The sequence below is a fragment of the Microcaecilia unicolor genome, chromosome 7, assembly GCF_901765095.1.
Source record: "Microcaecilia unicolor chromosome 7, aMicUni1.1, whole genome shotgun sequence".
Classification (NCBI taxonomy): domain Eukaryota; kingdom Metazoa; phylum Chordata; class Amphibia; order Gymnophiona; family Siphonopidae; genus Microcaecilia; species Microcaecilia unicolor.
In genome coordinates, this window is record NC_044037.1 from 3,199,473 (window position 1) to 3,226,996 (window position 27,524).

Sequence of the window (27,524 nt, forward strand, 5' to 3'; positions counted from 1 at the left end):
CGGCCACCCAGAAAACGAGACAGGTTAGATATATATCTTGGAATGTAGGGGGCATTACTTCACCAGTAAAGAGAGCTAAAATCCTGGGGGCCCTAAAATGCCATAAAGCGGACATAGTGTGTCTACAGGAGACCAGGTTATCGAGAGCACAGCATTTCAAACTGCAACACCAGTGGGTGGAGCAGGTTTTCTGCTCCCCCTCTGTGGGGCAGCGAGGAGGAGTAGCCATATTTTATTTATTTATCACATTTGTATCCCACATTTTCCCACTGATTGCAGGCTCAAAGTGGCTTACAATAATACTGTAGTAAAGTTACAATACAAGTAGTACAATTTTGCAAATTGAGAGCAAGATAGGAATAACAATTCACAAATCCCTACAATGCACAGCTAAACAACTGTTTTAAGATGACAAGGGCCGATACATCTGGATAATGTTGAATTTACATGGTAGGGAACTGGTGCTGGCTGGGGTATACGGCCCAGTCCTTCGGGAACCATCTTTTTGCAGTCTCCTCCTAAAGGAATGCCTTAAATATACGACCCACCCACTGATCATTGCAGGGGACATGAACATGGTATTAGACCCAGAGCTAGATCGTTCTAGGCTATCACATGCGCAAATGGGGCGGGGTGAAGATGAATTACAGGAGTTGTGCAGGGCTTTGGGCCTGCTAGATCCATAGAGGCTTTTACACCCCGAGGAGCGCGATTACACGCACACCAGTCCCTTTCTCGCCTGGATTACTTATTTGTGAGTAGTGGTCTGTTTCCCCAGGTAGTGTCAGTGGTGATTGGCCCGGAGGAGATCTACGACCATGTCCTGATATGGGTGGATGTGGAGGCAGCCCCAGCTGCGCAACAAAACTCATGGTGGCATTTTCCCTCGTATTTGTATCACTCCAGAGACTTCCCAGCCTACATACAACGACAATGGGATGAATATGTTCGGCATAACCAAGAGCATATGACTGATCCCATATTGTTTTGGCCTACGGGGAAAGCTGTACTAAGGGGCCATATCATCGCATATGTTAGTGCCCGCAAAAAACGTTTAGCGCATGATATAGTAATGTTGGAGCGGAAACTAAGGGTGGTGAAACGGTCCTACATGGCCCACCCCTCTGACACCACTTTTGACACTCTACAGACCACTAGGGTAGCCTTGAATTCCCACATTCACAAACACATCTCACAGTTGCTATTACGAGCAAAGCGGAAATTCTTTAAATTTGGGAATAAAATGGGCGCACTGCTCGCTAAGGTGGTCAGGGAGTGGGGGGGCTCCCGGCACATACCAGCACTAAAGACCTCTTCGGGGCAGGTCACATTCAATTGGAAAGAGATGGCAGAGACTTTTGTAACACACTTTCAGGTATTGTATGCTAGTCTTGAGATGACAGGGTGGCACCGTCCGACATCCAAGGATACTTAGAGAGGTCGGGGTTGGCCAGATTTACAGGAGACTTTGTGAACGCTCTCAATGCACCGCTCATTGCTAAGGAAGTGCAAAAAGTGATTAAATGCTTAAAATTAAACTCGGCTCCAGGCCCAGATGGTTTCACAGGAGAGTTTTATAAGATGATGCAGACTCAAATACTGGGCCCCCTTGTAGACTATCTTGAAGAGGTGATTGAAACACAGGGGTTTCCGAGACATGAAAACACGGCATTAATCTGCCTCCTGCCTACGCCGGACCGTCCCAGGGAAGTGCCCGGGAGCTATCGCCCAATCTCACTTATAAACGTAGACGTCAAAATACTATCTAAGATATTGGCTAACAGGTTGGCAGAGGGGCTACCAGATTACATTCACCCAGACCAAGTTGACTTTGTTAAAGGGTGTCAGTCTGTACGTAATATTCGCAAGTTATTGATGTCCCTCTTCGTCTGTCAATGGAAAGAGATTCCTCTGGTGGTGACTAGCTTGGATACTGAGCGAGCATTTGATAGGGTACACTGGCAATTCTTATTTGACACCCTCACTTATTTAGGGGTCTCGGGCCGGTACTTTAGGGAAGTGTCAGCATTGTATGCGGACCCAAGAGCAGCTTTGCTAGTTAATGGGCACCGTACTGACTCGTTTCCCATCCTTCATGGTACGAGACAGGGGTACCCTCTTTTCCCCCTGTTGTTCCTTCTCACGCTTGAACCGCTTCCCGGAACCCTACGTAACACTGCAGCACTGGAGGGGGTCACAATACAACATAAAGAGATCAAAGTTATGGCCTTTGCAGATGACTTATTGTTAACTCTCACAACCCCCCAAATCTCCATCCCTCATTTAATCCGATTGATCTCTGACTATGGCACCCTTTCGGGGTTCAAACTGAACTTTACTAAGTCTGTGGCCCTTCCTTCTTCCCCCCACAATACAAAGTTTGTGCCATAGGGCCTTTCCCGTATTATTCCAAACAATTTGCCCATGCTATATGCCTGCAACGTTCGTCCCCTGGTGAGCTCCCTTCAGAAGATTGTGGATTGTGCAAGATGGCCGACAGGTAAGGAGCTCAGATAAGGAGCTCCTCGGGTCAAAAGAAACAGACCTACCTGGACCATCCAACGCCGTCCAAAACCGGATTGAAGTGGACCTGAACTAACCGCAGCCGACGGGGGAACAGCGGGAACTGCGGGGTGGCATTGCTGAGCCCGAATCCGGCGGAGGCGATCTGCCTGTTGAACCTCAAGGCCGCGCCGCATCCCCGACCAGACAAGACCGCATGGGCTTAGTTGAACTGCCCAGGTCAGCCTGAACCAACCGGGCTGAACTAAAGCTTGACGCCGCTCAAAGGCCGAGTTCACTGACCCCGGGAGCCGCGCTGCGAACCCGGATCCGAGGATCGGCTCTCCATCGCTCCCGCTGCGGTGTAGGGGCTCAGGGTGTGAGGCGGCCTCGCAGTGCCGGTCGCCGAGTCTGCCGGATCTGTGCGTGCTCGCCCACATTCACCGCGCTCCCCGGCAGGAATTGCCCGGGACCGTCTCAGGCCAGTGCAGCCGACCCAGGTGGATATAACAAGGGAGCGCTCGTCCACCTACCTCGCGGCGCGACCGGCCCTGTAGCCCGATCCCCACACTACCCGACCAGCCACGTGGTCGCGGCCTGCCCCCATCCGCATGTAGTGAGTGTCAATCCTTCGGTCCCTGCGGCGCTGACTTCCACGAGCACTCAATCTGCTCTCTTGCTCTGAGGGCGGCGTGTGTGGCAGCCCAGCTGCTCCAGCTTGCTCCGATCCGCACGATCCAGCTTCTCCCTGCTTGCCTGCCCCGGTCCATCTACCCCAGCTTGCTCCAGCCTGCCTGATCCTGCTTCTCCCTGGCTGCTCCAGTCCAGCCTGCTCCAGCCTGCCAGATCCTGCCTCTCCCTGCCTGCTCCAGTCCACCAACTACAGCTTGATCCAGTTTACCTGATCCAACATCCTCCTGCTTGCCCCGGTCCAACTACCCCAGCTTGCTCCAGCTAGCCTGATCCTGCTTCTCCCTGGCTGCCCCAGTCCAGCTTGCTCCAGCCTGCCAGATCCAGTCCATCGGCTCCAGCTTGTCCCATCGGCTCCAGCTTGTTCCAGTTCAACTGATCCAGCCTCTTCCTACTTATTCATCTTCTCCTGCCTGCCTGATCCTGCTTCTCCCTGGCTGCTCCAGTCCATCGGCTCCAGCTTGTTCCAGTTCATCTGTTCCAGCTACTTCCTGCCTGTTCATCTACTCCAGCCTGCCCGATCCTGCTTCTCCCTGGCTGCTCCAGTCCATCGGCTCCAACTTGTCCCATCGGCTCCAGCTTGTTCCAGTTCAACTGATCCAGCTACTTCCTGCCTGTTCATCTACTCCAGCCTGCCCGATCCTGCTTCTCCCTGACTGCTCCAGTCCATCGGCTCCAGCTTGTCCCATCGGCTCCAGCTTGTTCCAGTTCAACTGATCCAGCCTCTTCCTACTTATTCATCTTCTCCAGCCTGCCTGATCCTGCTTCTCCCTGGCTGCTCCAGTCCTTCGGCTCCAGCTTGCTCCATCGGCTCCAGCTTGTCCCAGTTCATCTGATCCAGCTACTTCTTGCCTGTTCATCTACTCCAGCCTGCCCGATCCTGCTTCTCCCTGGCTGCTCCAGTCCATCGGCTCCAGCCTGCCTGTTCCAGTCCACATGCTCCAGCCTGCTTGTTCCAGTCCATCTGCCCCACCATGTTTCAACTCGCCTGATCCAGCCACTAGCCAATCAACCTGTCTGCTAGCCAATCACCTGTTCCCGCCTGCCTGCTAGCCAATCAACCTGCCTGCTCAGCCATTGACTTACCTACCTGCCTGCCAGATTTTCAGCCATAGACTTACCTAATCGCCAACCCAAAACCTTGCTTCAAGCCCTATCTATCTGCCTAATACTTCAGTCATTACAGACTCACCCACTAACACTTGTTAACTGCTCAACACCTCAGTCACTATATAGTCACCTGCTACACCTCAGTCACTACCTATGGCCCCTGTCCATGTTCTCTTCCTTGCCCTGTCCCTTCCTAATCTTCTTTCCCCCCCACTCCCACTGTCTACCATTAGAACTACCCGCTGCCCTCCCACCCTGCCCGCAACCACAATACCCTATTCACCTCCATCCCTCACCTCACCATCCCTCTTGTCCCCCTCCTCCTTCCTGGCTCTCAACCTTCGGCACTTCCTTCCTGCCATTAACCCATCCCCTTTCCTCCTAAGTACACCCCGTCTTCGTCGCCTTCGTCGCCCGACCTCCCCCACCCTCCTCCGCACTCTCTTGCTCCTCCTCCTGCTATCCGCAGGAGACATTAACCCTAATCCGGGTCCCCCCCACCTGTCCCCATCCTATCCTTGTGAACGGTCCCGCGATGTTTCCAATCTCGTCTCTATTCCCCTCCTTCCCCCCTCCTCCCTCCCCTTCTCATGCGCCTTGTGGAATGCCCACTCAGTCTGCAACAAACTGCCTCTCACCCACGATCTCTTTATCTCTCGCTCCCTTCAATTGCTCGCCCTAACCGAAACCTGGATCTCCCCGGAAGACTCTGCCTCAGTTGCAGCCCTCTGCCATGGAGGCTATCTCTTCTCCCACACGCCCCGCCCAATCGGCCGCGGCGGAGGCGTTGGGCTACTACTATCACCCTCCTGTAGTTTCCAACCCCTCCACCTACCGCAATCGCACTGCTTCCCATCCTTCGAAGTCCATTCCATCCGGCTATTTTACCCGCTACCACTCAGAGTGGCAGTCATTTACCGCCCCCCGGATAAATCCTTCCCTTCCTTCCTTACCGACTTTGATGCTTGGCTCTCTGTCTTTCTTGACCCCTCATCTCCGTCCCTCATTCTCGGAGACGTTAACGTACATGCTGATGACCTATCCGACCCCCATACTTCTAAGTTCCTCACCCTAACATCCTCCTTCAACCTCCAGCTGTGCTCCACCTCCCCTACTCACCGTGACGGACATTGTCTTGACCTCGTCCTCTCATCCTCCGGCTCACCCTCCGATTTCCACGTCTCAGCTCTTCCTCTCTCCGACCATCACCTGATCACATTCACACTTCTTCACTCCCCCCCCCCCACCCCGTCCAACTTTAACCACCACCTCCAGGAACCTCCAGGCTATTGACCCCTCCACCCTATCATCTACTATCTCTAATCTCCTCCCCTCCATCACGTCCCTCGTAACTGTCGACACAGCGGTCTCCGCTTACAATACCGCTCTCTCCTCTGCTTTGGACACCCTCGCGCCATCCATCTCCCGTCCCACAAAGCGCACCAATCCCCAGCCCTGGCTGACTCCTTGCATCCGTTACCTTCGCTCCTGCACCCGATCCGCTGAGCGCCTCTGGAGGAAATCTCGTACCCTTTCAGACTTCCTCCACTACAAATTCATGCTATCCTCCCTCCACTCCTCCCTATTCCGTGCAAAACAGGACTACTACACCCAATTGACCAATTCTCTCAGCTCCAACCCTCGTCGTCTCTTCACCACCCTTAACTCCCTCCTAAAAGTGCCCCCCGCTCCTACTCCCCCTTCTCTCTCTCCTCAATCACTGGCCGACTACTTCCGCGACAAAGTGCAAAAGATCAACCTTGAGTTCACGACCAAACCTCCACCTCCCCTTCACCCTTTAACCCTCTCCCTCAACCAACCTACCCAGGTCTCCTTCTCCTCCTTTCCTGAGATCACCGAGGATGAAACTTCCCGCCTTCTTTCCTCCTCGAAATGCACCACCTGTTCCTCTGATCCCATCCCACCAACCTACTCAACACTATCTCCCATACTGTCACCCCCGCCATCTGTCGCATCCTCAACCTCTCTCTCTCCACGGCAACTGTCCCTGACACCTTCAAACACGCTGTTGTCACACCTCTCCTAAAAAAACCTTCACTTGACCCTACCTGCCCCTCTAACTACCGCCCCATCTCTCTTTTACCCTTCCTTTCCAAATTACTTGAGCGCGCCGTTCACAGCCGCTGCCTTGATTTTCTCTCCTCTCATGACATCCTCGATCCACTTCAATCCGGTTTTCGCCCCCTGCACTCGACAGAAACAGCACTCTCTAAAGTTTGCAATGACCTGCTCCTGGCCAAATCCAGAGGTCATTACTCCATCCTCATCCTCCTCGATCTTTCCGCCGCGTTTGACACTGTCAACCATGATTTACTTCTTGCCACGTTATCCTCTTTTGGATTCCAAGGCCCTGTCCTCTCCTGGTTCTCCTCTTATCTCTCCCACCGCACCTTCAGGGTACACTCCCATGGATCTTCCTCCACTCCCATCCCATTATGTGTTGGAGTTCCCCAGGGATCTGTCCTTGGACCCCTTCTCTTCTCAATCTACACCTCTTCCCTGGGCTCGCTGATCTCGTCTCATGGTTTCCAGTATCATCTTTATGCCGATGACACTCAGCTATACCTCTCCACACCTGACATCACCGCGGTGACCCAGGCCAAGGTATCGGCCTGTTTATCCGACATCGCGGCATGGATGTCCAACCGCCACCTGAAGCTGAACATGTCCAAGACCGAGCTCCTCGTCTTTCCTCCCAAACCCACTTCTCCTCTTCCTCCACTCTCTATCTCTGTTGATAACACCCTCATCCTCCCCGTCCCATCTGCCCGCAACCTCGGAGTCATCTTTGACTCCTCCCTCTCCTTCTCTGCGCATATCCAACAGACTGCCAAGACCTGTCGCTTCTTCCTCTTCAACATCAGCAAAATTCGCCCTTTCCTCTCTGAGCACACCACCAGAACTCTCGTCCACGCTCTCATTACCTCTCGCCTTGATTACTGCAACTTACTCCTCACCGGCCTCCCACTCAGCCATCTATTCCCCCTTCAATCAGTTCAGTACGCTGCTGCACGTCTTATATTCCGCCAAAACCGATATACTCATATCACCCCTCTCCTCAAGTCACTTCATTGGCTTCCAATCAGATATCGCATACAATTCAAGCTCCTCCTCCTTACCTACAAGTGCACTCAGTCTGCGGCTCCTCACTACCTCTCCACCCTCATCTCCCCCTATGTTCCCGCCCGTAACCTCCGCTCACAGGACAAAGCCCTTCTCTCAGTACCCTTCTCCACCACTGCCAACTCCAGGCTCCGCTCATTCTGCCTTGCTTCACCCTATGCCTGGAACAATCTTCCTTTACCCATACGCCATGCCCCCTCCCTACCCATCTTCAAATCTCTGCTTAAAACTCACCTCTTCTATGCTGCCTTCAGCACCTAACCGCTCTAGATAGACAGAATGCCCCTATCTATCCACTCTATCAGATTAACTGTTCACTCGTCCTCTAGATTGTTCACTTGTCTTTAGATTGTTCTCTTGTCTTTTAGATTGTAAGCTCTTTGAGCAGGGACCGTCCTTCTATGTCTAAATTGTACAGCGCTGCGTAACCCTAGTAGCGCTTTAGAAATGCTAGTTAGTAGTAGTAGTAGAAGACCCTCAACCTGTGGCGAGCCTACCCGGTCGCATTGCTGGGGCGCATAGCACTCTTCAATATGATCTGGGCCCCGAAGTGGTTGTACGTTTTTCAGATGTTACCCCTGTTCTTGTGGGTTAGGGATGAAAAAGCACTGAACAAAATGTTGCAGGTATATCCGTGGCAGGGGAAGAGGGCCAGGCTACCCATATCAATTTTGCAGAATCCCAAATCACATGGGGGATTAGGCCTGTTAAATCTAAGACACCTAACAGTAGCTTGCACAATGAGACATATTAATGACTGGTACAGGAATGTAAATGACTTTTCTTTATCTGGACTGGAGCCTAACCTTTTTTGTAGATCCCATTTCAGCTGGCAGATACACACAATACCGAAGCGCTCCCCAACATAGCTACTTTATAACCTGTTTATTCGCACAGCACGAGCAGTCTGGAGATGGCTGTGCAGACGCCGCCACTTCTCGGCAGCATTGACTCCCTTTTTGGCAATCAGACACAACCCAGACTTTCTTGCAGGAACTGATTCATTGGTGTTTGCTCATTGGGAGACTCTGGGAATTCAGTACCTGTTCCAGCTGCTTACGGAGGATGGTAAACTGCAACCCTCTGAGGAGCTGTGCACTCGTTATCAACTGCCCCCCACAGACTCTTTTGCCCATTTTCAACTATAGCATTATGTGAACAGCTTGCCTTGGGAAGACTTGTGCGAAGATGTTCAGGAGACACTGAGTGAAGCACTCACATTGAACTCTCAGAACCTGGTGCCTTTAGCCTTTTATCACAAGTATCTGCAGGAGTCTTCATCAGAACTGGATTATGCACGGCTGGCTAGGAATTGGAACTTAGACTTCTCTACACAACTGTCCAGCCAGCACATCCAAACCTGCTTGCACCAGATATATCGAACCACTTGCAATGCCCAACTGTGGGAATTACAGTACAAATTTATTTTGAGGCTCCACATCTCGCCACGACGAGCACACAAGGCAGGATTTGCGAACTCGGAAGAGTGCCCACGGTGCCTGGGTACCCCGGCCTCACTGGGCCATATGTTCTGGATGTGTCCCAGAATACAGGGCTTTTGGGCAAAAGTGTTGCGTGAGTCGGAGGCACTGTGGAGATGCACCCTCCATAAGGGCCCCCAGATTATGTTTGAAGACTATCAATTACCGACACCCACACCCTCAGGCCTCTTAGACTTTTTCTGGAGACTGGTGCTGATTTTTTTTTTTTTACATTTGTACCCCGCGCTTTCCCACTCATGGCAGGCTCAATGCGGCGGGCAATGGAGGGTTAAGTGACTTGCCCAGAGTCACAAGGAGCTGCCTGTGCCGGGAATTGAACTCAGTTCCTCAGTTCCCCAGGACCAAAGTCCACCACCCTAACCACTAGGCCACTCCTCCAAAAAGACTATTTTACAACAGTGGAGGGAGCCCTTGACCCCTTCATTTTCGTCATGACGGACACAAATGACTTCTTTGCTGGTTATGGAGACTCAGAATTTTTCAGAGGCCTCCTTATCCTCAGGCAAACGTTTTTGCCACTGCTGGGAGCACTTTGGTTCTACGCTGCAGCCTGCTGCTAGAAATCGGATATTCCATTGAAGGATGGTCAGGCTTCCATGCAGCACAGGGGGGGAGGGAGGGAAGGGGTGGGTTTAAGGGAGAAAATGTTTGTAGTCACTCTTGGAATCTCTCAGTAAGGACAGCGGGGATCAGAAGGTTTATGTGACCTGTAAATATGTGCAATTGTTCTCTTGCTGTCATGTTACAATAAAAATTATTTCAAATAAAAAAATCTTAGTACCATTGGGATCCAGTATAACATATGCAGGAGAGATCTGGGATTCTCTGTACTATTGGGATCTTGCATATCACACAGCAGGATCACCAACTACCTATTGCCCTCCTGATCCTGTGTAAAATGTATTAAAGATCAAGAACTCCCAGTATCTGCTCAAACCTGTGTTAATGTCAGTATCAGAGATCTAGGACTCCTTGTAATTTATTTTTGAAGATAAGATAAGTGAGGCCCCCACAGAAGACACATAAAATCAACACACAAAATCTGAAAGTGGAGAAAGAAAAAGACCTCAAAATGCTGACCGTCTAAAAAGGACAGAATTAATAGCCAACCATTATGGGTTTCAAAAAATAGTCCACTCAATTTATATACAATTGTACAGTCTTCTATGGTAAGGCACAAAATTTATAAAAATCAAAGAAGAATTCCACATTTAAATGTAAACTAGGAAATATCAATTGTACTCCACTTACCTGAATGTTCTAGCTGCCATTCCAAAATTCAAGGTAACAAGGTCCTAAAGGTTCCTAGCAACACTTGGAGTAATCTCTCGACAGAGTCTCTGTTTCGGCTGGAGGCTGCATCAGGAGTTTTTTGAGACCCATGATGGTTGGCTATTAATTCTGTCCTTTTGCACTGTTCAGCATTCTGAGGTCTTTTTTTCAACACTTAGTTTTTATGTGTCTTTTGTTGGGGCCTGACTTAAGTTGATTTTGTTTGATGTTCTGATTTTCTTTCCTACTTCTTTTTTTTGGTACTCCTTTTATCTTCCCAATGTTGTATAACATGTCTAAATGTTCAGTGTTTAAATCAGTAGCCTTACCCTTTCTAGCACAATCTCCTCATACTTGTACAAGCCATCACTGCCATTCACCTAGGAGAAGAAGAGAGATTATTAAGTTATTGTACCAGAGGCCAGTTTCTCTTTGCCAGGCTCTACCCCACCCCAACATCTAATATCCAAACTGAGAGCTTCTTAACACCCTGCAGCATTGCTGAGTTTCCCATGGCCCTCCTACAGGACACCCATACTGACAGTCGCTCACTACCCTCTAACACAAGCTTCTGACTGCCTTCCAGCAACACACACCTATACAGTCAGTTTCTCCCTGCAACTTACTCCCACTCTAACAGCTTCTCCTCACTGCCGTCTACCACTGCACTTCCATTATGTTGACAGCTTCTGACTGCCTTCCAGCATCACACACCTATATATTTAACTTCTCGCTGCAACTCACTCAGACACTGACAGCTTCTCACTGTCTTCCAGTTGTACATTCTCACATGGTCAGCTTTCCTTTATCTTCTACCACTTCCTACCCAAGCTATGAACTTCTCACTGCCCCCAGCAACCCATATCTACATTGCCAGCTTCTAAATACCCAACCCTCCAGCTGCAGTTCAGGCTTTTGAACAACCATTACTGTGGTTTACAGCTGAAATAGATAAAGCTGGTAGAATGGACATCTGCCTATTCTGTACTGCTGAACACTTGTTACGAAGTGTGATGTGCTGCTGTCAGAAAGGCACAACAAAATGGCAGACTTCATCTGTTGGAAACTGTTTAAACATGATGCAGTTACAGTTAGTTCACTTATAGTCCGCTAATACCATTCACATAATTCATAGCAGATTACAACTAAGATACTAGATCACAATAAATCTAGGATGTAACGATATTTCAAAATCACCATGAATATCAATATCGCAATCTAATAAAATTCATACAAAACATTGCTGTGCCAGAAATATACTGGGATCATCATTGTGATAGAAGAAGTTGTAATGCTTGTGGCAGTCAATCCTACTAACAAAGAACATAATGCAAGAAATCCAGACATTGCAGTAAAAGGAGAAAAGCATATGAACAGGAACAGGGGTTCTCAGGACACACCCAGCCAGTCAGGTTTTCACTATATCCACAATGAATATTCATGAGATGAATCTACGTGTGCTACCTCCATTCCAGGCAAATCTGTCTCGTGCATAGTCAGTGTGGGTAACCTGAAAACCTGACCGGCTGGGTGTGTCCTGAGGACTGGCTTCAGAACCAAGGATTAAGTACCAATAAGTGCAATCAAATCTGGAAGTTTGTTTTAATCATGCAAGCAGTACACACTACAAGTGGGACAATTTCTCAGTCCCCTCAATATGTTTATCTATGCATATTATACCTTATGAATTCCAGGAGACGTCGCTTTGCCATAAATTCAAACAGTAAATCTGAAAGACTGAGATCACACACAACATATCCTGGCTTAGGAGTCAGGCTTATTCTTCTCATCTTCAGAGGAGTCTCATAAAAATATTTGTAGCCTATTTTGTAAGACACATAGATGTCTATGTGATACTCTTGAAGAAAATGCTTGGTTTCTAAAGTACATGCACATGCGGCACCCAGAACACTCCTACACATACAAATATGCTTGATCTGGGTATTGTATCTACTTTTAAATGTGGGGTAATTTTTGTAAGAGTAATGTGTGTGCAAACTGACTTTATAAAATTACTGAGTATGTACAAAGCTAAGCCATTTGGAAACATCCCTCTCCAACAGCTGACAACTTCCCTCTGCCTGCTAGCACTGCAGACCCACACTGACAGCTTCACACCATCCTCCAACACCGCCTACCCACAGTGCCAGCTTCTCACTGCACTCTAGCATTGCAACCCCCTCCCCCTCCCCCTGACAGCTTCTCATTGCCCTGCAGTACAGCTTTTCCCTTTAGCCCTGCACAGCCATTATTATTTATAAAGCACCGTCGGCATACACAATGCTTTACAGTTATAGAACAGTGATTATTTTTTTATAAAGCATTTCACTACATATAATAATTTAAAAGCCACACATCCTGGGAACAGAAAACTGAAACAAGACCAAGATGGCATACAAACCTGTAGATGTAGGGCCTGATAATCAAAAGCAGGCAGGAGAGGATTCTGCCCACTTAAATCATGCTGGCCAGCCTGACTACTAATACCCGGCCCCACTTGACAGGAAAAATCTACTGACAGAACAGCACCGACTGCTTTGGAACTATCTGGGTAGGGCCAAGGCGGACATAGGAAGTTGTCCCGGCACCTCAGATTCTCAATGCTAACTGTACATGTGGGACCACATATAATGCAGTCTTAACTGAAACTGGTTAACTATCTGGGAATGGCACTGAATACCAGGCCATATCTGCATAACTTCCAGGTGCCACCACTGAAAATCGCTGCCTTAGATTCTGCTTGTGACAGTCAGTTGCTGTCAAAAACTCTGAAATCTTCACATACATTAAAAAGACATCAGAAACATGTAAATAAACATGTGGATAAAGGTGAGCCATAGATCTTGGTTTTCAGAAAGCTTTTGACAAAGTCCCTCACGAGAGACTCCTGAGAAAATCAGAAAATTAAAAAGCCATGGGATAGGAGACAATGTTCTGTTGTGGATTGGGAATTGGTTAAAAAGAGAGAAAACAGAGAATAAACTTAAATGGCCACGTCTCTCAATGGAGGAAGGTGAAGTGGTACAAGGATCTGTTCTGGGACCAGCACTTTTTGACATATTTATTAATGATCTGAAAATGGGAATGAGCAGTGCGGTGATCAAATCTGCAGACGACAAGAAGCTATTCAAAGCTGTTAAATCATCTGTGGACCACGTGAATTTGCAGGAGGCCCTTAGAAAGTTGAAAGACTGGGCATCCAAATGGCAGATGAAATTTAATATGGACAAGTGTAATGTGATGCACACTGGGAAGAGTGATGCAAATGATAGCACCATGATGCTAGGGTCAGGGCCATGCCTAGGGTCTCTGGCGCCCCCCTGCAGACCATCAGTTGGCGCCCCCTGCGGACTATCAGTTGTTGCGCGTGTGCGCCCCGATTCCCCGGCGCTTTAAATTTACCTCTCTCTGCCTCCGACGTCTGCGCAGCATCAGTGAAAGCGCTGCCTGTCTGACGTCTCTCCACCAGCCTTCCCTTCGCTCGTTCGTTCCCTCTGTGTCCCGCCTTCGAACGAACGAGCGAAGGGAAGGCTGGTGGAGAGACATCAGACAGGCAGCGCTTTCACTGATGCTGTGCAGACGTCGGAGGCAGAGCGAGATAAATTTAAAGCGCCGGGGAATAGGGGATGGAGCGGAGGAGTAAGGTTTTTAAAAGAAAATACAACTACGGTGCGGCGCCCTTGAAGGCAGGCGCCCCCCTGCGGCGCTTACCGCGCTTACTGTGTTGGCATGGCCCTGGCTAGGGTCCACCTTAGGAGTCACCATCAAGGAAAAGGATTTAGGTGTGTGGGTGGTGGCCAAAAAAAGCAAACAGGATGTTTGGAATTATATGGAAAGGAATAGAGAATAAAACAAAGAATTTCAAAATGCCTTTGTATCATTCTATGGTGAGATCACACCTTGAGTATTGTGTGGAATTCTGGTTGCTGCATCTTAATAAAGATGTAGGGGCAGTGGCGACACTCGGTCGGCTGCCACCTGGGGAAGATCATCGCTGCGCACCCCCCACATACACACCTGGTACAGCGGCATTCCCCCCTCCCGGGTGCAGCAGAACACCCTCCCCCCCCCCCCCCCCGGCGCATCAACAACCCCCCGGGTGCATTCTTACCTGCTGGGAGCAGCCATGTGGCTTTCGGTTCCGCAGGTTCCCTGCCCCCACCGCCCCGCCCTCAATATGCCACTGTGTAGGGGTAATATTCAGCCTTTTGCGGTAAGCAGTTTATAAACCACTTCCAGCCAAATGCTATCTAACCCTAGAAATTTAGGGGCCCTTTGCCCAACACACATCAATTTGGAGCTACCGCCTGGCTACCGTGTGGCCCATGCGGTAATTTAATTTTTGGTGTGTATCCGCTACATGTGCCAGAAAATATATTTTATTTTCTGGTGTGTGGCGAAAATCAGGCAGTAACTCCAACGTAATGCATGTAGGTAATTACCACACAGTTAACGCGAGAGACCTTACCTCTAAGTCAATGGCTGGCAGGAAGGTCTCAGACCAAAAATGGACACATGCCAATTTTTATTTTGCCGCACGTCCATTTTTGGCAAAAATTTAAAAAGGCCTTTTTACAGGCGCACTGAAAAATGGATCTGCGCGCACCCAAAACACGCACCTACACTATCGTAGCCCCTTTTTCAGTGCGTCTTAGTGAAAGGACCCCTTAATACTGCCACATGCATGGCTCCCAGCATTGAATGTCCAGGCATGTGCTATGCTATGTCATGTCTTGTAGCGCCAGCACCTTCTCAGTTCAAGGCGGATAACAAGAATCTAAATACAATATTTCCAGGAAATACAATGCAAATTAAGGTTATAGGAAGTAACAAAATTACCATCATCTGTCTCTAAACATCTTCATTTTTTTGCTCAAAAAGAAAAGCTTTCAATAATTTTCTAAACTAAAAGTAATGTTGACAATGTCGTAAAAATGATGGTAAAGAATTCCATAATTTTGGTATTTGATAGTGAATAGAACAAGACAAATGTTTAACTGATTTCAATTTATTAATAGATAGGAATTGCAGAAGGCATTGATTTCTTGTAATTGAACTACGCAATAAAGAAATTAGTTCAATCATATAAAGTGGAGCGTTACCTGATAAAATTTTAAAGACAGTCATGCATACCTTAAAATGTATGTGTTTCTTAATAGGCAGCCAATGTAAAATTTGATAATAGTTTTTAACTGAATCATACCATTTCAGACTAAAGATTAATCTAACAGCCATATTGTGCATGGTCTGAATTTGATTAAGGGACGTTTTAGAGCAGTCGATCAGAACAAGATTACAGTAATCAAATCTAGCTAAGATAAGGGACTGAACTAGAATTCTAAATGATTCTAAAGAAAAAAAAATTCTTCATTGATCTCAATTTCCTAAGTATGACATAAGATTTCTTAAGGATACAAGAAACTTGCTGTTCCATAGTTAATAAACTGTCTAGTTCAACACCTAAAATCTTAGGCTGCAAATTAATGGTGAACATATTCCCTTCAAGAACAAAGGAAGGAGAATATCTGGGATCCTCACTTTTTCCAATCCAGAGAAACTTAGACTTTTCTTTGTTTACTTCTAAACAATGAGAGGAAATCCAATGCTCTATTTGTTTAATACACTAATTAAGTATTTTCCCAGATTAAAGGGCATGGTAAGAACACTGGTACGTCATCTGCATGTATTTATGTATTAATTTATTTGTTGCATTTGTATCCCACATTTTCCCACCCATTTGCAGACTCAATGTGGCTTACATTGTTCCGTCATGGCAATCGCCATTTCCAGAGTGAGAGATACAAGTGGTATTACATTAGAGATTATGATTGACATAGTAGATTAAGCAGTCAAGTATAAAGAGTTCATATTCCGAATAAGAGATAAGTGGTATTGCATTCAAGTTCATTTGTGGTAGAGTGGACCTTGGTAGTCGAGTATAGAGAGTTTGGTTTTATCCACTTCAAGTTTGAGTTTCGTTGTCCGGTTTAGATTGTAAGCTCCTTTCAGCAGGGACTGTCTTTCTTTGTTAATTGTACAGCGCTGCGCAACCCTGGTAGCGCTTTAGAAATGTTAAATAGTAGTAGTAGTAGTAGTAGTATTTAGGATGGATCGTTGTGGTATGCCTTGTTGAAGAGGCTGGTCTTCAGTAATCTCCGGAAGTTAGTTAGGTTGCGCATTTCTTTCACGGCGAGTGGTAGTGCATTCCATAGCTGTGTGCTTAAGTAGGAGAAGCTGGATGCATATGTTAATTTGTATTTTAGTCCTTTGCAGCTGAGGTAGTAGAGATTCAGGAATGTGCGTGCTGATCTTTTGGTGTTCCTGGGTGGTAGGTCTATGAGGTCTGACATGTAGGTCGGGGCCTCTCTGTAAATGATTTTATGAACTAGAGTGCAGATTTTGAGCGAGTGTAATTTTTCTCTTAGGGGTTTGGCACTTTCGAATTTCGTTTTTCCAAATATGAATCTGGCTGCTGTGTTTTGGGCTGTTTGGAGCTTCTTGATGATTTGTTCTTTACATCCGGCATAGAGTGCGTTGCGGTAATCTAGGTGACTTAGCACCATTGATTGTACCAGGCTGCAAATATTTTCCTTGGAAAGAAAGGTTTTACTCTTTTGAGTTTCCACATTGATTGGAACATTTTCTTTGTTGTATTTTTCGCACGGCTTTCTAGTGTGAGATGTCGGTCAATTGTGACTCCAAGTATTTTTAGGCTATCCGAGAGAGGAAGGGTGTAGTTTGGGGTGTTTATAGTGGCAGGTTTGCTTATATTGTGTTGTGATGAGAGGATGAGACATTGAGTTTTTTCTGCGTTAAGTTTTAATTGAAATGCATCCGCCCATGAGTTCATGATTTGAAGGCTGTGATTGATTTCATTAGTGATTTCTTTTAGATCATGTTTGAACGGGACGTAGATCATGACATCATCTGCGTAAATGTATGGATTGAGGCCTTGGTTGGCTAATGATTTTGCCAGAGGTGTCATCATTAGGTTGTTCATATTAAATATCACTTGGTATGTTCTTATTTATTTATTATTTATTTATTGCATTTGTATCCCACATTTTCCCACCTTTTTGCGGGCTCAGTGTGGCTTACAATACATTATGAATGATGGAAATACATTTTGTTACAATTCGGTTATGGATTACATTGTGAAGAGTTATACGAGACAAAATCAAAGTATCGTTAAGGAATATATCAATGGAAAAGAACGTTGAAACATTGGAAGGAAACAACGAGGAGCTAAGGGGCAATATATCATAACAGAAAACATATGATATACATTTTTTTTTTTTTTTTGTGAGTAGAGGTATGAGTGTGGTGAGGTTTCAGGATAGAAAATTCATAAGTGGATGTGTTGATGTATTACTGAACAGTGAGTGTGGATTTTATGTGTTTTGGTTCTTTCCGTAAATTTTCTCAAAAAGATGTGTTTTCAATAATTTGCGGAAGTTGGTTTGTTCGCAGATCGTTTTCAGGCCACGCGGCAGCGCGTTCCAGTCCTGCGTGCTCATGTAAGAAAAGGTTGACGCGTGCAACGCCTTGTATTTCAGGCCCTTGCAGTTAGGGAAGTGGAGGTTGAGGAAAGTTCTGGATGATTTTTTAGCGTTTCTGGGTGGTAAGTCGATTAACTCAGACATGTAGGCTGGGGCTTCTCCGTGAATAATTTTGTTGACTAGTGTGCATACTTTAAAAGTAATGCGTTCCTTGAGTGGGAGCCAGTGTAGCTTCTCTCGTAATGGTTTTGCACTTTCATATTTTGGTTTTCCGAATATGAGTCTGGCTGCTGTATTCTGGGCTGTTTGAAGTTTCCTCAGTATTTGCTCTTTGCAGCTTGCGTACAGTGAGTTGCAGTAGTCCAGATGGCTGAGTACGAGGGATTGCACTAGGCTGCGGAAGACGGATCTTGGGAAGAATGGTCTTATTCTTTTCAGTTTCCACATGCAGTAGAACATTCTTTTGGTTGTGTTGTTTGCATGGGTTTCGAGTGTTAGGTGGCGGTCGATGGTAACTCCAAGGATTTTTAGTGTTTCTGAGATTGGAAGGTTTAGTTTTGGTGTATTTGTAGCGGTGAATTCCTTCGTGTTGTATTGGGAAGTAAGTATCAGGCACTGAGTTTTTTCTGCATTTAGTTTCAGACGAAATGCATCTGCCCAGGTGTTCATGATGTGTAGACTTTGGTTGATTTCATTGGAGATTTCTTTGATGTCTTGTTTGAAAGGGATGTATATTGTTACATCATCGGCGTATATATATGGGTTGAGGTTATGGTTTGATAGGAGTTTTGCCAAGGGGATCATCATTAGGTTGAAGATGGTTGGTGAGAGAGTTGATCCTTGTGGTACTCCACATTCAGGTGTCCATGCGGCAGACGTGGCTGACTTTGATGTGACTTGGTATGAACGCTTGGTTAGGAACCCCTTGAACCAGTTTAGGACGTTTCCTCCAATGCCAAAATATTCGAGTATGTGTAATAGGATTCCGTGGTCAACCATGTCGAAGGCACTTGACATGTCAAATTGTAGGAGGAGTATATTGTTGCCGGTTGCAATCATTTGCGGTTAGGAAGCCTTTGAACCAGCTAAGAATGTTTCCTCCAATCCCGAAGTATTCTAGGATGTTTAATAATATTTTATGGCTTACCATGTCGAACGCGCTGGACATGTCAAATTGTAGGAGGAGTACACTGTTGCCAATTGCAATTGCATGTTTGAATTTGGTTAGAAGAGTGACTAATATGTTTCAGTGCTGTGGTTGGATCGAAATCCTGATTGAGATTCGTATAGTATTGAGAATTTGTTTAGGAAGTCGGTAAGCTGTTTGGTAACCATGCTTTCCATTAGTTTGGTTGCCAGAGGGATAGATGCCACCGGGCGATGGTTATGTCACTTGTTTTTTTTCTTTGAATCCTTAGGTATTGGGGTAAGTAGAATATTTCCTTTATCCTTTGGGAAGATGCCGTGTTGTAACATACAGTCCAGGTGCGTCGTGAGGTCTGTTATGAATCGTTGTGGGGCGGATTTTATTAGGTTGTTGGGGCATATGTCCAGTTTGCAGTGGGACTTGGCGAACCTGTTGAGCGCTTGGGTGATGGTATCGTCAGAGAGTATGGCGAAGTTTGTCCATATTCGGTCTGCTGATATTCATCGGGGGTTGGGTCCAGACAATTAATGAATTTTTTGTAGTCAGTGGTGTTGAATGGTATCGTGACTCATAGCTTTGCAATTTTCTCATTGAAGTATTTTGCAAGGTTGTCTGCTGATGGGGTGTCTGTGTTGGTTGTAGTAACCGGTGTGGTGTCTAGTAATTTGTTCACGAGTTGGAAAAGTTTATGCGTGTCTTTGTAGTCTGGCCCTATTTTAGTTTGTAGTATGATCTTTTGGTTTGTCTGATTGTATATTTGTATTTTCTTTGCGTTTGTTTCCATGGGTTGAGTGTATATTCATTTTTCTTTTTATTCCATGCCCGTTCAAGCCTCCTAACTTGTGTTTTTAGTTTTTTCAATGCTTCGTTAAACCATGGTATTGAGTTGTGTCTTCATGAGGTTCTTGTTTGTAGTGGTGCTATGTTGTCTAATATGCTTCTGCATCTGTTGTCCCATTCTAGGAGCTAGTGTTTCGATTCTGTTTGTGCTGTCCATTCGTTCTTGTAAATTTGTTGCCAAAATATTACAGGGTCAATTTGACCTCTCGTGGTATAAGTAGAACGTTCTTGATTATGGTGTGTGTGTGGGGGGGGGGGGGGGTTCGCCATTGTAGGGATAGGTTTAGTTTGTAGTGGTCTGACCATGGTGTGTCTGAAAATTGACTTTGTCTAATAATATACCTAATCTCTTGCACTGACTCGAAAGCTCAATAGGCTACGGCCAATATTCAAACTGGTGCCTGGTTAACACTGCACATAAAGTTAGGATAGACTTTCTCCAAACAGGTGGCTGAAAAAACTAAGAACAAAAGAAGACAGAAGAACACAAGAGAAACACAGAAAAGAACGCCAGAAAAAAACTCTAAGTGAAATGAGAAATATGGCTGGCAAAAAAATGTAAAGAGAGGTGACAAGACTTTTTCAGGTATATTTGAGAAAGGAGAAAGACTAGAAAAGGAATTGTAAGACTGAAAGATGCTGAGAATCACTATGTGGAAAGTGATAAGAAAAAAGCAGACATGCTAAACAAATACTTCTGTTTTGTGCTCTCAGAAGAAAATCCTGGAGAAGGACCTCAGTTGACTGACAAAGGTATATATAAGAATGGAGTGGGTATTGCACTTTACAGAGAGGTTCTGGCAGGTACTCTTAAAGATTTGTTTAATAAATCCTTGGAGACTGGAGCGATTCCATGGGTTCGGAACAGAATGAATGTGGTCCCGCTTCACAAAAGTGATAACAGAGAAGTCAGAAACTACAGGCCGGTAAGCCTCACTTCGGTGTTTGGAAAAATAATGGAAGTTCTGCTGAAGGAAAAGATAGTGACCTTCCAGGAATCCAACAGGTTACAGTTTCTGAAGCAGCATGGTTTTACCAATTCTATGACAGGGTGACCTGAGAATTAAATTGAGGACATGTGCTCGATATCATCTATGTGGATTTCAGCAAAGCCTTTAATACAATTCCTTGTAGGAGAATGAAGTTAGGACCCACAGTGGTGAACTGGATTAGAAACCGGTTAACTGAGACAGCGTGTGGTAGTAAATGGAATTCAGGCCCAGATGCATTAAAGTCGTCGGTAATTCCCGTTCCCTACCAATTCCATAGCGAATCGGTAGGGAACGGGAATTCACTAAGGAAAGGGAATGCAAATGAGCTACTCGTTGTAGCTCTGTTGTATTCACCATTACCTCGGTAGTCAGTCGGAGAATCGGGACGTCCCATTCGGTTATGCTCCTCTTCCAGGTCTCTTCAGCCAATCAAGCACGTCTAGCTTGCTGGTGTCAGCTAAACGCACTCTGATTGGCTGAAGAGACCTGGAAGAGGAGCATAATCGAAAGGGACGTCCCGATCGACTTGCACGTCCCCAATTCCCTTGTCCTCGCACAGCTACAGAAGGTGAGCAGCGCCGGGGAGACAAAACTAAAAAAAAAACAAAAAACGGTAAAAACACAAATAAAAGACGTCCCTCACAAGCGCAGGCAGAGTACATCCATAAAGGAAGCTCCTCACATGCGCTTGCTGCTTTTTTTTTTCTTTTTTACCTTTTTTTGGGGCCCTTTTCCTTTCCGATTCCTTCACAGGAGCCCCAATGAGAGGTGCAGACTCCCGTTAGGGTTCCCATGGTAAGGGAATCGGAAAACGGTAGTGCAGCTCATTATAATAGCCTTTGGATAATTTGCATTCCGTTTCCGTTGCCTGCTACCGTGACAGGGAAAATGCCCCTAGTGCATGCCCCCAGTAAACTACTTGCGTTTTAAACTGGCTGGAACCAGTTTAAAACACAAGTTGTGGGCTCGTTAGGTTTAGTGCATCTGGCCCTCAGTCAGAGAACAGAAAGGTGACTAGTTCAGTGGCTCAAGGATCGGTACTGGGGCCAATTCTGTTCAATATATTTGTGAGTGACATTGCTGAAAGGTTAGAAGGAAAACTTGTCTTTTTGCAGATGACACAAAGATTTGCAACAGACTGGACACTCTGGAGGGAATAGAGAATATTAGAAGAATGATCTGGCAGTTAAAATTTAATGCAAAGAAGTAAATAGTGATGCACTTGGGGAATAAAAATCTGAAGGAGCTGTAATCGCTGGGGGTGAGAGGTTGATATGCGTAGACTGGGAGAGGGACTATGGCATGATAGTGTGTGAGGATTTCAAGGCTGTGAAACAATATGACAAGATGTTGCCTGCAGCCTGAAGGATGGTAGGCTGCATAGAGAGGAATTGCCAGCAGAAAAAGGTCTTAATGTCCTTGTACAAGTCATTATTTAGATTGTAAGCTCTTTTGAGCAGGGACTGTCTCTTTGTATCAGGTGTTCAGTGCTGCGTGCGTCTGGTAGCGCTATACAAATGCTAATAATAATAATAATTGGTGAGGCCTCATTTAGAGAATTGTATTCAGTTCTGAAGGCCATATCTTGCAAAGAACATAAGAAGACTTGAAGTGGTCCAGAGGAAGGCAATGAAAATGGTACCAGGATTGTGCCAAGAGAAGTATGAGAAGAGACATGAAGGCCTGAATATGTGTACCCTTGAGCAGTGGTCCCCAACATGCAGCCCCTGCAGTCCACTTTGCGGTCCTTACATCCAGCAATCCCCCCCCCCCCCCCGTCACTACTGCGGGTAGAGAAAAGGTCCCGTGAAGCTCTGCTGGGTTGCGTGTGCTTACGTGGTCGTGGTGGCCAACTTTCAGACAACATTGTACCCATATAATTCACTTTGAAAACAGTGGTCTCCTGAAGGACTGATTGACTCTGTACTGGCCTCTAGTTTTCTATCACTGAGCACTCTGAGGAAATCCAGTGTAAATATGAGCTTATTTGTAAGTCACCCCCTCCCCCTCGGGTACATTTTGTTTCCTATGATATCAAGAAGACTATAAGGATAAAAATAATTTATTTCCTTTGGGCTCATGTGGAATGGGGAGGATTCATAGAAACAGAGAAACAGAAATCATGGTAGGTGAGCAAACATTGCTTTTTGTTTTGGTGTGTGAAGTATTAAGTCTATATTTCATCCTTATTGAACAGTTTCAAGTTCTTGTCCTTGATTATTATATTGGATTATTTTACCCAAAATGCACGATATTAAATTTGTAAGACCCCCCCCCCCCCCCCCCCCCCGCTACATTCTTTATTTTTTTATATCCAGAGGACTATTAAGGATAAAAATAATTTCTTTCCTTTGGGCTCATGTAGGATGGGGAGGATTAATAGTAATACAGAGACAAAGTCTCATTTATGGTTTTTGTAACTGTTAATAATCCAAAATAAAGTGATTAAAAAAATATATATCCTTGTAGAATCAAAATTAGTATTTTAAAATTACACTTGTAAGCCTAAAATCTTTTGGTGGCCCCCGGAGCTTTCTCGTGTTCACTTTGCAGCCCTGTACATGGAAAAGCTTTGGAGGCCACTACCCTAGACTAAAGAAGGGATAGAGGAGATATGATACAGAGGCTGAGAAGGCTAGGGCTTTTCAGCTTGGAGAAGAGACGGCTGAGGGGAGATATGATAAAAGTGTATAAAATAATGAGTGGAATGGATCGGGTGGATGTGAAGCGACTGTTCACGCTATCCAAAAATACTAGGACTAGAGGGCATGAGTTGAAGCTACAGTGTGGTAAATTTAAAACGAATCGGAGAAAATTTTTCTTCACCCAACGTGTAATTAGACTCTGGAATTCGTTGCCGGAGAACGTGGTACGGGCGGTTAGCTTGACGGAGTTTAAAAAGGGGTTAGATAGATTCCTAAAGGACAAGTCCATAGACCGCTATTAAATGGACTTGGAAAAATTCCGCATTTTTAGGTATAACTTGTCTGGAATGTTTTTACGTTTGGGGAGCGTGCCAGGTGCCCTTGACCTGGATTGGCCACTGTCGGTGACAGGATGCTGGGCTAGATGGACCTTTGGTCTTTCCCAGTATGGCACTACTTATGTACTTATGTACTTATGTTTAAATACTTGAATGGTATTAATCTACAAACAAATCTTTTCTGAAACACAGAAGCAGTAAAACTAGAAGACATAAATTGAGGTTTCACGGTAATAGACTTAGGAGTAACATCAGGAAATACTTTTTCACGGAGAGGGTGGTAGATGCCTGGAGTGTTCTCCTGGTGGAGATGGTGGAAACAAAAACAGTGAGGAAATTCAAAAATGCATGGGATAGACAAAGTATCCTTAAATAGAAAGAGGATTACATGTCTGAGCTAATCGACTTACCACCCAGAAACGCTAAAAGATCATCCCGAACCTTCCTCAACCTCCACTTCCCTAACTGCAAGGGCCTGAAATACAAGGCGCTACACGCGTCAACCTTTTCCTACATGAGCACGCAGTACTGGAACACACTTCCGCGCAACCTGAAAACGATCTACGAACAAACCAACTTCCGCAAATTACTGAAAACACATTTTTTTGATAAAATCTACGGAAAGAACCAAAACATATAAAATCCACACTCACAGTTCAGTTATACAACAATACATCCACTTATGAATTCTCAATCCTGAAATCTCACCACACTCATACCTTTAATCATAGAAAATGTATACCATATGTTTTTTGTTATTATATACTATATATTGTCCTCAGACCCTCTAGTTTCCTGTTGTTTTCCTTCCAATGTTTCAATGTCCTTTTCCATTGATATATTCCTTAACGATACTTTGATTTTGTCTCGTATAACTCTTCACAATGTAATCCATAACCGAATTGTAACAAACTGTATTTCCATCATTCATAATGTATTGTAAGCCACACTGAGCCCGCAATAAGGTGGGAAAATGTGGGATACAAATGCAATAAATAAAAATAAATAAAAATAAAACAAAACTTAATACATCAACAGGTATGAGTTTATTCGTGATGGACAGGAGTGTCCTGTCTTGTCTAGGTAGTGGTGAGCCCTTAGGTTCTCTGAGGCCCGAAGGACCTCAGAGGACTGCCGCGCACCCCGGATCTTCACCCGCGGCGACCGCCGTTCACCGGAGGTTGAGGCCCCAGCTGCAGGCGGCCAGCGGGACTGCTGGAACCGCGGGGTGATGGCCGGCCTGGCTGAACACCAGCAACACAGTCCCGACTGAGTGGCTAGCAGGGACGGCTAGCGCTGCAAAAGCACAGTCTCTGGATGCGGCTAGCAAGGACGGCTAGCTGAAGGAACACAGTCTCTGAGGGTGGCTAGCAAGGACGGCTAGCGGAAGGAACACAGTCTCTGACGGTGGCTAGCAAGGACGGCTAGCAGGACGAAGAACACAGTCTCTGAGGGTGGCTAGCAAGGACGGCTAGCGAACGGAACACAGTCTCTGAAGGTAGCTAGCAAGGACGGCTAGCAGGACGAAGAACACAGTCTCTGAGGGTGACTAGCAAGGACGGCTAGCGGAAGGAACACAGTCTCTGAGGTGGCTAGCAAGGACGGCTAGCAGGACGAAGAACACAGTCTCTGAGGGTGGCTAGCAAGGACGGCTAGCGAACGGAACACAGTCTCTGAAGGTAGCTAGCAAGGACGGCTAGCAGGACGAAGAACACAGTCTCTGAGGGTGACTAGCAAGGACGGCTAGCGGAAGGAACACAGTCTCTGAGGTGGCTAGCAAGGACGGCTAGCAGGACGAAGAACACAGTCCCTGAAGTGGCTAGCAAGGACGGCTAGCGGAAGGAACACAGTCTCTGAAGTGGCTAGCAAGGACGGCTAGCGGAAGGAACACAGTCTCTGAGGTTGGCTTCTGACATTTGAAACGGAAGCCCCGAGCCCTCCTTGTTCCGGGGTTTAAATCCCCCGCCCGTCCATCCTCTCCCTGGAGAAGAGCCAATCCCTGTAGCCCTGACAGGCAAGGATGGCCGGGATTGGAGGACCCGCCTCGCAGGCGGAGTTCCTCCTGCCATGCACCAATCCGGCGCAAGGGGGCGGGACTTGCAATCCTCTCAGCTCCGGTCGGGGAGACAATGACGCCGCCGCCATCTTGGCCGTCCTCCCTTCCCTGGGGCCGGCGTTCGTTCCCGCGGGTCGCCAGCCTTGGGCCGCCCCGCGGAAGTGCCGGCCCCGTCGGCGGCCTGTCTCTGCCGCACCGGGGCCCGCGGCCCCCGCCGACCATCGCTCCCCGCCGCGGGAGCACTGGTAAGGTCCCGAAACGGGACAGTATCCTTCCCGGATGCCTCCTTTCTCCCGGGCCCGGGTTTGGAAGGATACCGGGCGTGGAAGGCTTTGACTAACTCCGGAGCATGTACATTTGCCGCGGGCTCCCAGGAGTTGTCTTCGGGGCCAAAGTTCTTCCATGACAATAGGTAATATAACTTCCCCCGCCGCTTCTTTGAATCCAGAACATCCTCCACCTCATACTCTGGATCGGGATCTGCTTCAAGATCTTCGGTCTCCTGCCGTTGGGGGTGCCATCGAGATCCTTGAAAGCTTTTCAATAGGGAAATATGGAAGGCGTTATGCACCCGCAGGGTCCTAGGCAATCGCAACCGATAAGTCACAGCTCCAATTCGAGATTGGATTGCAAACGGTCCAATATACCGAGGTCCCAATCTCCGCGAGGGTACCCGAAGTCGGAGATATTTGGTGCTTAACCAGACCTTCTGCCCTGGTTGCAAGTCGGGAGCGGGTCTCCGATGCCGATCTGCGAAGACCTTGTACTTGGTGGCTGCCTTCTGTAGTTGTTCTCGGGCCATTTCCCAAACTCTTTGCAGATCTGCCAGAGTCACATTAACCATGGGGGTCGGAGATCCAGACGGGAAAGGTGCTGGCAGTCGAGGATGTCGTCCATACACCAAGAAGAATGGAGAGTCTCCCGAGGCCGAGTGGACACTGTGGTTATATGCAAACTCGGCCCAGGGAAGTAGGGAGACCCAGTTATCTTGGCGTTTGTTGACAAACGCTCGCAGGAACCCTTTTAATGTTTGGTTCGCCCTCTCGACCATGCCATTGGTTTGGGGATGGTATGCTGATGAGAAATGGGTCTTCACCCCCAATGCTGTACACAAGGCCCTCCAGAAGCGCAAGGTGAATTGGGGGCCCCGGTCACTAATAATCCGAAGAGGCAGCCCGTGGAGTCGAAAAATATGTTGAATGAAGAGTTGAGCCAATGCGATCGCTGAAGGAAGTCCTGGCAAGGGAACGAAATGGGCCATTCGGGAAAAACGGTCAATTACCACCCAAATCACCGTATGTCCCCGGGAACTGGGGAGGTCGGTGATAAAATCCATGGAAAGTTCCGTCCAGGGCCCTGTCGGTACGGACAGTGGTTGTAGCTTCCCTATGGGGGTCCCGATCACCGGTTTGATCCGGGCGCACACAGGACAGGTGGTGACAAATTGAAGAATGTCCCGTCTCATCTGAGGCCATTGATACTGTCTGGTAATGAGCCGCAGAGTCTTTTGATACCCAAAATGTCCCCCCCATCGGGACGAATGCCCCCATTGCATTACCTTCGCTCGTTCAGCGGCCGGCACTAGTTCCTTAGTAGGAGCCACCTCCCCCACGGCCGCGCTGAGGCAGGCCGGATCCAACATGGAATGGGTTTCCTTAGTCTCCTCAGGAACCTCAAACGCTCTGGAGAGGGAATCCGCAGGGGTATTCTGAGCAGCCGCTCGAAAAACTAATTGAAAATGAAATCTGGCGAAAAACAATGACCACCGGGCTTGTCGGGGATTGAGC

At 46.9% G+C, this 27,524-nt stretch overlaps 1 protein-coding gene across 5 annotated transcripts in view; it reads right to left on the minus strand.

The window, feature by feature from the left end:
* The window catches only part of DLG3 (discs large MAGUK scaffold protein 3), a 409,804-nt gene that overhangs the window by 321,875 nt on the left and 60,405 nt on the right, over positions 1-27,524 (minus strand). For all 5 annotated transcript variants that reach the window (XM_030208894.1, XM_030208893.1, XM_030208892.1 and 2 more), the window contains one exon: positions 10,550-10,600. In XM_030208894.1, the coding sequence (XP_030064754.1) occupies positions 10,550-10,600 (51 nt within the window). The remainder of the gene's footprint in view (positions 1-10,549; positions 10,601-27,524) is intronic.